At 52.4% G+C, this 9,003-nt stretch overlaps 1 protein-coding gene across 1 annotated transcript; it reads left to right on the top strand.

Moving 5' to 3' along the window:
- The first annotated feature begins 5,743 nt into the window (after positions 1–5,743).
- LOC113837734 (PWWP domain-containing DNA repair factor 3B-like) lies at positions 5,744–7,900 on the top strand. Its single transcript, XM_027433117.2, has one exon. It carries the CDS (start codon positions 5,744–5,746, stop codon positions 7,817–7,819), a length of 2,076 nt encoding a protein of 691 aa, XP_027288918.1. The 3' UTR covers positions 7,820–7,900.
- Positions 7,901–9,003: the final 1,103 nt, after the last annotated feature.

The raw sequence follows: 9,003 nt of genomic DNA, 5'->3' as shown, positions 1-9,003 counted from the left end.
CTCCCACCCCCCCCCCCCCCCGCCTTGGCGTCCCTAACACCTTCACAAAGCTCTCCCAGGAAGCCCTTCTGGCCCCTGTCCACTCCAGGGTGGAAGTGAGGCCCATGGCATCACCTCATGGGCCCTAACACCTACTCACTCACCTATAGACATGCTTCCTGACAGTCACCAGAGACCCTCCTTTTCCAGGGTTAGTCCTCACTTCTGGAAACTAACAGTGCTGGCCTCTCTAGAGAAACAGGCAAGCATGCATGACACTAGCTGAAGGTGCCCCTAAGGGACACCCATCCAGCAATCATGCGAGTGTAACTTGGGGCTTGTAGTGGTTCAGGCTTGACTCATGTCTGTGGTGGCACATGTGAATCTGACCTTTTTTAGAATCAGGACAAAACATGACAGCAGTTAACTCTTACCTCTACCGTTGCATCGCACCCACGCCACGCACACACGACCACCAGAACACACACACACAACAACACACACACACACACAGAGAAAGAGAAGAGAGAGAGAGAGAGAGAGAGAGAGAGAGATAGTTACTTGACTATTTAGGAAGGAAGTTAAGAACCACTGTTACCCATAGGAAGAATCCCAAGTCCTTGCTGCTGTGGGGATTTGCAATGCTGTATCTACTGAGGGGAGTACCTTTGTGTTCATCAAAATGGGTAAAGTTACATCAGCCCATCACACAGTCATTCCACCACTTGGTATGGGCCGGTCCCCTGAATAGACGCATTTGAGAAAATATAGGTACACAAAAGCTCGTGGCAGCCCTAGTCACAGTGGGAAAGTCCCAAATTACTCTCTCATGATAAAGAGATACACAGAGCATAGCACATGAGCACAACACAATACTTACCCAGCCCTGAGAGGAATGCACTGCCCCCCGCCCCATGAACGTCGGGAGTATTATAAGTGAAATGGGTCAGGCAAAAAGCATGTTCTGTAATGTCCCATGTATGTGCTGTGAGCAAAGTAGAAAAACCCTGAAGAGGCGAACTTTCCAAAATGGTGTCATCTAATTGGATGAGAAAACATCCTACTAGATGCAGGGAAGGGTGCATGAAGTAGTAGGCATGCCTTGAGGCAGCTAAAAGGAACACAGTTTCCTCTCTCTGTGTCGCTGTCTCTCTGTCTCTCTGTCTCTGTCTCTGTGTGTTTGTGTGTGTGTGTGTCTGTGTGTTTGTGTCTCTGTGTATGTGTGTGTGTGTGTGTGTGTGTGTCTGTGTGTGTGTGTCTGTGTGTGTGTGTGTGTGTATGTGTCTGTGTGTGTGTGTGTGTGTGTCTGTGTTCGTATGCGTGTCTGTGTGTGTGTGTGTGTGTGTGTGTGTGTGTGTGTGTGTGTGTGTTGATTTGAATGAGATAGCCTCCACAGCCTGAGGCTTTCGAATACTCGTTTCCTAATAGATGGCACTGTTTGGGTTTGTTGGGAGTGTGGCACTGAGGGAGGAAATATGCCACTGTGGGTGGGTTTTGAGGTTTCCAAAGCCTCCTGCAATTTGAAGTTTGCTCTCTCTCCTTCCTGCTTGGGATTAGAGAGGGTTTTTTTTTGGGGGGGGGATGGTGTTGCCACTTGAATTCCTGCAGGTCTACGGTCCTCCATATTTTCTGCCCAAACACTTATTTACATCTGGAGAAACAATCTGCCTGGCTTCAGAATTCTGACAGGTGTAAGGGTGATCTTCTGACATCTGGCCCCCACGTCATCTTATTATATTAGAAGGCAGAAAGGAGCCCGTCATCTCCTGTCTTGCCTTGTCTCAGACCCTCTGTGGTCAAAGCCCCTGCACGAAGACCCCCTGGGCCCTGGAATGGCAGCATCACCTTCTGTAGTATGTGTGTGCGTGCTTATTTTCTTTCATGCATGCAGCTGCAGGGGATTGGCAGAGGTGGGGGTGGGGACGACTAGGTGACAGGGATGTAAGTGAACAGTCAGCCTCCTGGGTGGATTACTACTTCCTGATTTCCACAGAGAACTGGCTACTAGGAGAGAACGTTTTTCCGATGACACTGTGGTTGCCATGACAACGGGGACAAGCCATTCTTTCCTGGTTACAGATACATTTGCGAAGGATACTCAGACTGGAGAGGTGGAATCACTAGACAGACATGCAAAGCGCGTAGGTAGGTGCCTGCAGCCAGCCTGACTGAGTGGGAGCTGAGCCTGTGAGTGTGCCTCGGGAGCGTGCTTGCTCTTTCATGGGACAGGAGAGGTTCTCACTACTACTCTTTGAAGCGAAGCCCCAAGGACTGGCTGCTCAGCCAGCCCTGTCTCTTTGTCCTCAGGTGACACCTCTTTGGTGCCAGCTTCATCGTTTCAGGCCCTGAAAGCATAGATCACCAACCCACGTAAATGGATGCCTCGTCTCTGTTTGGCTATGATTGTCACATGGGCTCCTGACCGTGTTCGTGTGACAGCACCTTACCCGAGATAGTTGTGGCTTGTGTTGTCTGAGAGAGAGAGACAGAGAAAGAGAGAGAGAGAGAGAGAGAGAGAGAGAGAGAGAGAGAGAGAGAGTAGGTAAACGGGGAGGGGGGTGAGGACTGCCATTTCCCTTGGAGGGATGAAGAGACTGGAGACCTGACAAGACATGCCTCCAAAAGAGGGCTGCCTCTAAACAGGTCACTAATCGAAACTGGGCAGACTGAGGTAAAACCAGTGTGGTATGAACGTCTGAGGAAGGGGCAGAGTTTGTTCCCTCGACAGCTATTAGTTTGTGTCAGGGCCTGAGTCTTTACTCCACTCACGGTTGGGTTAAGCATCAGCTAGCTGGGCCTTACAGGATGAGCAGCTGGGGTTTCTCTCTGACCCGCCAGCACATCATGTGGATCTCTCTGGGTATCTCTGCCCCTGTGAGCGAGCAATATTCGTTGTACCCTTCTTGCACCCTCTCATCAGACTGTCCCCCGTCTGTCTGTCTTACTGCCACAGGGAGGGAAGCCATCTGGAAGTTCCCATCTGGAGAACATATGAATAAACCTGGAACACGGGGATTGCGTGCAAGTTCTTGATAGAAGGCCTTCAGGCACGGGGCCAAGGCATGTGCTGAGATGGAGATTTCAGGATTCCATCTTGCACACTTCTCCATTCACCTCTGGGTAAGATAGTGCTGTTTTCATCGGAAAGGTAACTGTTGAAGGTAGTGCACTGGAGGAGATGCCTGAAACGATGGAGGCAGAAGGCAATACTGACAATATTTAAGCAGGCTGTAGAAAATGTAAGGACTTTTCTATGCCCTGGAGCAATAGGCGTGACAGATGGGATACACACACTGGGGAGAGTGCGGCCTGATATGAATGCAGACACTTTTCTTTATGACCGGGTTACAGATGCTGCATGGATGCCTTGGGCTTGTGGGCTTGAACACATACTTGGTATTCCCAGGGATGCTTTCTAACTCAGGAAGTGTGTGAGGCTGAGGACATCATGCTTGAGGCAAGCAGAGGCGCATGCAGGCCTGCCTGGGGTGGAAAGCTTGCATTCTGTAAGTGTAACTAGGGCATCTGTGGTTTCTAAGGGCAGCGAGTGAGGGGTGGGCTCTCTCGTGCCTGAAGCGTGGTGCCTGGATATGGGGCATAGTTGAGCTTAATGGTGCTCGTTCAGCCTTGCTGGAGGGCGTGTGAGAAGAAGGTCCAGCAGAAGGCAGCCGCAAGTCACCGAGGCACCTATGTTTTCCTCAGGAGACAGCTGTGACCCAGGACTCCAAGGGGGCTGGATCAGAGGATCACACAGATTCCTCAGAGGAAGGATTACTATGGGTGATCCCGAAATTGGGCCCCAGACCTCCACAGTACACATTTGGTATTGCATCACCGAGCAGGTGTGGCCTGGACAGACCTAGACTCCTTTATGTAGATAGCCACTTTGTGCACTGTGACATCCGATTTGAAGTCAGAAAGTCTTGAATGGGAATACGGCAGAAGGGGCACTGCACATTTGCACAGTGAATAGGGAGCTTTAATGTACCGATGGGTGTTTATGGATGCAGAGAGTGGGAAGGGGAGGATTGAGGTAATGATGAGAATATCATTTGCCTCCCATATTTCTGTACAGTTGGGAACTCCTATGGATAAGGACTGAAGTCGCTAAGGGAGAGCTCGGTGGGCCCTCACTCACAGAAGGGATGTGGGGTAACTTTTTGGGAGTCCCCAAGAAGAGCAGTTTGTCCTTAGGAAGCTGTGTCAGGAGCTCAGAGTCCACAGTGTTCTGCCTCACTGTGCCTGGTAATGACAGGAGCCACCAGCACCCTGGCACGAATGGTGAGCAGCTGTGGCACATGAGCCCTTCCTGGTTCTTCCGTGTTGTGGTCCTTCAAAGACCGTGGTCCTTCTCGGCAAGCACAGTGGGCCTCTTTTGAGGGTCAGACAGATGTGGGCTTTGCTCCCCGCATGCATGCATGACATGCACACTGCTGATAGGAAACCATGGCCCCAAGGCAAGAGCAGCCAGGAAAGGAGTAGACCACCGACACACACCCGGTCACAGTGAAGAGAAGAAAGGGATGAGATTCCACTGAGCAGCACAAGGGGAAGGAACTATGTGGAGAGGCAGAGCATGGAGGAACATGAACAGGAGAGCTACACTACAGATGACATTGGACACCACTTCCGATTCAAAGCATGCCCTCTGGACTTGTGGATGGACAAGTGATGAACCAGGCCAACAAGTAGCTGCTTTGATTTCCTGTCTATCTAAGACTTTGTGGATTAACATTAGGACACAGAGGTTGTGGGCAGGAGAGTTCTGTGGCCTGGGATCTGTTGGTAGCGCAGTGCCCATCACAGACAGATGTGGGTGTGTAAGGTCTGTGGACTTGAGGTTGCGGCAGGAGGATGGGCAATTCCAACAGAGACACTTAACCCTGCCGCTCTCCATCTGACACTCCTGGGTCTGCCAATTGGTAAGCATTTCTCCACGATGAGGTGCTTTCTTTCAGGGGCTCTCCTTTGGGCCATGTGGACACTTGATCCCACAGTGAGGTCCAGGATGGAGTTTGGAACAAGGAATCTGAACCAAAATATGTGGTCCTGGGGTGGGGGGTGGGTGGGGGCGGGGAGGCCGGAAGCTATGACAGTGACAGCAACCATCCTTACTTGCCATGTTGTGTGTATCACCATGAAGATTTCCCCACCCACTTGCTCCTCCTCAACCTGGTATCTATCTCACTGGTGTGGAAGGCAGCGGTGCACTAGGTGTCCATGGGCTTCCTGGAGGTGAGGCAGGGTGGGATTAGCTCCCTAGGAAAGAGAACAATGAGGCTCCCCCATTCCCCGACATAATCCCAGGGAGCCCCAAGGACCAGGCTGGGCAAGAAAATACACAGGCCATCTAAGTAAAGACACTCACCTCTCCAGGAGGAAGTTCACCACCCCAGCCTCAGGGTGGGCAACCGTGTGTTACACACCTGCTCTGGATCCTTCCATATCTTCTCCCCCACACACCCTCACCTCTGTAGAACAGACTTTGTGTACTCCCTTGCTTTCTCTCTCCTCACCTCATTGAGCTGTTGCTTCTGTGTCCACTAAAGGCGAATTCCCTCCTGATGCAGCTCTGCTTTCCTCTCCCCAGCCACAGGATACGCCCACGTCACCCTGAGCTAGGACGTCAATTCAAGCTTGTCTACCAGATTCTGGAAGGAGGATAGCACTACAGGCAGGTCACAGACGACCAGCAGTCACAGAGCCCACCACAACCAAGGGAGCAACCCTGTCCTGATCAGCACAGCTCCAGAGTCCCATCACCATGGACTCTGCAGAGTATGTGCTCTGTAGCTGGAAGGGCCAGATGTGGCCTGCACGGGTGTTATCCAGACCCAGGACCTCATCCCACAGTAAGAGGAGAGGGGCATCTTTCCTGGAGGTCCAGATTCTGCCTGTGGGAGAGAAGACGAGAGTGAGGAGCACAGAGGTGAGGCCCCTAACCAGGTCTGAAATTGTAACCATCGCCTCCTTGGCAGGAAAGGAGTCACAGGGTAATGGCTCGCCACGGCAGACCAGGGCATACAGAAGAGCCCTCAAGGTGGCACTGGATGTCCTGGGCGAGGGAACCTGCTTGCATCAAAGAGGAAGGGCAGGTGGCCAAAGAAGAACCAGCACAGCGACTCTGAAGGTTCCAGAAGAGCAGGCCAACTCCAGCTCACACCAGCGCCTGCACCTCCAAGAGCACAACCAGAAAGGCCAAGGGCTCTCCCACCGGAGTCCTGGGAAGCGGGGCCGCCTGGGACCTGTGTTGATGGGCTCACAGAATGAGCCTGCAGTGCAAGGGGGGAAAGCCCAGGCACACACTGCTGTTGGGCCCCCTCACTTTGAAATGCAAGGGAACTTGTTAAGAGGCACTAGATTGTGGCCAAGTTCCTACAAGCCACCAGCAGGAAATGCTGGTGATAATCCCAACAAGAGAAAGCTGAGCACATCCAAGCTCAGGTCTTTGAGCACCCCAGCCTCCAGGGAGGGTGCCCGGGCTAAAAACGAGCAGCAGGCTGCCTCCGGGCCACCGAGACATGCCTCTACCTCGCCCAAAGCTCTCCAGCAGCAAGTACGGTGTGGAGGCCTGGAGATCAGGGCTATTGGAGCCCAAAGGAAGACCACCCTCCCAGAGAACAAGCAGGACCCCGGCCCTAGAACCCCAAAGCCAGACTCAAAGGGGGCATCGGCAGCCTGCACGCCTCCAATCCCGAGGCTGCGAAGATCAGTCCGCATTGCTAGCAGGAAAAGGAAGGTCCATGTGCTGTGTGCACAGTGCATGCTGCCAGATCTGGAAATTCCAGTGCACTCAAAGGTGACTAGCACCAGGGGCAAGAGGAGAGTGGCTGGAGTTGAAGAAGTCTGCCAAGCCACCAACGTGGCTTCTGCCCAGGGGCCAAATACCATCGAACGAGGGATGCTGGTCTGGTTCAAATTCCAGGACCTTCCTTTCTGGCCAGCCGTGGTCAAGAGTGTCAACAAAAACGACAAGATGGCGAGGGTGCTGCTGATCGAGGGCAACATGCAGTTTGAGCACAAGGGTGTCCGAGTCCCTCTCCGAAAGCTGAAGCACCTGGACTGTGGGGAGAAATCAGTGCTCCTGAGGAGAGCCAGCAGAGTGTATGGTCAGGCCATCAACTGGTGCCTGTCAGTGATCAACCACTACAGAGAGGTCCTCGCCTGTGGCTCCTTCCTGGGCTCCTTTATGGATTACTACACCGCGCAAGCCAGTTACCCGCTAAGGAGAGCCATCCAAGAGGGGGACCTGCACATTGATTTCCCCAAGGTGAGCTATGCAGACTTGGAAGATTGGGAGGAGGAGACCGCCCTGGGTGGGAAGGGGCCCCGTAAGAAACTCCTGCCTGACCGCATGAGGGCCGCTTGGGACAGAGCCAACCAGAAGCTCGTAGACTTCATCGTGAAGAGAAAGGGGGCAGACCAGCACCTGCTGGACATCGTAAAGGGCAGGAAACCGTCCAGGTGGCTGGACAACCTTTGGAAGTCAAAGAGGGAAGTCTTCTGCATTGAGACCTACCTGGAGGACGAGGACCAGTTGCATCTCGTGGCCAGACATTTGCAAGAAATATCCAACGAAGCAGATGAGGCCCTGCTCTCCCTGGCAAGGGGAGACAAAGTCCGATTTACCATGGAGGTTCTTCTTCCAGAAGCTATCATCTGCTCCATCGCTGCCCTGGATGAGCTTAGCTACAAGGAGGCAGAAGAGAAGTACCTGCGTGGCCCACCTGTGCACCATCGTGAGAAAGAGCTCTTTGATAAGACCATCCTAAAGGCGGCCCGGAAGAGGTCAGCAGCCAGGATTTGGGCCGCCAAGGACCCCTCTGCACCCATTCCTTAGAAGGGAGCTTCCTTCTTTCAGCCATCACCCCTGCAGCTCCGCCTCCAAAAGAGGACCACCTGGGAGACTGCGGGGCTTGAAAGATCCTCACGGTATACGTGTTTCTCCCGCCCTCCTCCCCCCGCCCCTCAAAATAAATTATCACATCCGTGCTTGATGGTGCAGATGTCTCGATCTGCTTGACAATTCCTGTTAGTTTCAGGCCAGGTCTAGCCTTCTTCGGCCTGTGCCCAAGTGCAGAGAAGTCCCATAGGGGTGCCTCTCTGGAACATGGCCAGCCGTGGGTGGAGTATTAGCTAGCTACGCACAGCCTTACACTCGATGCACGGAGCCCACACACTCAGACAGCACACCACATCCCTGATGACACTGTGTCTTGTGTCTCTGACTGCCCCCATACTTCCTGTCCTCTCTAGGGTACTATGGGTGGGGCCAGGGTTCCACTGTTTTCTCCACTATCTCACGTTCTTTGCTCATTCACGATGTTGAAGGAGAGGAACAGATGTGTGCTTTGCAGCCAAAGAAGGGGTTGGAAATGTGTGACCCTGGAGATAGCAGATTTCAAAGAACTCTCTCTCTCTCTCTCTCTCTCTCTGTGTGTGTGTGTGTGTGTGTGTGTGTGTGTGTGTGTGTGTGCATATGTAAGAGAGACAACGTGTGTGCGTGCGCGTGCGTGCATGCTTGCACAAGTCATAAGTCAGAATCATAAGTCACAATCTCGTATCTTCTTCAGTTATTCCCTCTTTATTTTTTGAGACAGGACCCCTGGAGCTGTGGCTCACTGATTGTGCTAGAATGACTAGCCAGGCAGGACTTTTTATTCTTTTTTTGCCTCGCTCTGAGGTGCTGAGATTACAGATACCTCTCCATATACCTTTTTTTTTTTTTTAAAGTGTGTACTGGGTAATGAACTCAGGTTTTCACCAGTTGCAGGAAGCACTTCATAGTCTCAGCCATTGTCCACTCCCCAGAGACTTCATACTCTTAATGAGAATGATTTGCCAATCTCATGAGATGACTCCATGCAGCATACGTCAGTATACCAGCTTTTGTCACATTTCAGAGATCAGAGACTTCTGATGTTTGCAGGAAAGGGAGGGGACCTATCATTCCTTGGGTCACTGACACTTGGGGTATACTGATGAGAGGCAGCCCTGCCATACCTCCCAGAAGCTCCTCTTTTC

Source organism: Cricetulus griseus, chromosome X (genome assembly GCF_003668045.3).
Source record: "Cricetulus griseus strain 17A/GY chromosome X, alternate assembly CriGri-PICRH-1.0, whole genome shotgun sequence".
Lineage (NCBI taxonomy): Eukaryota > Metazoa > Chordata > Mammalia > Rodentia > Cricetidae > Cricetulus > Cricetulus griseus.
The sequence above is the reverse complement of the archived record's forward strand: the minus strand, read 5'-3'. Positions and strand labels throughout refer to the sequence as shown.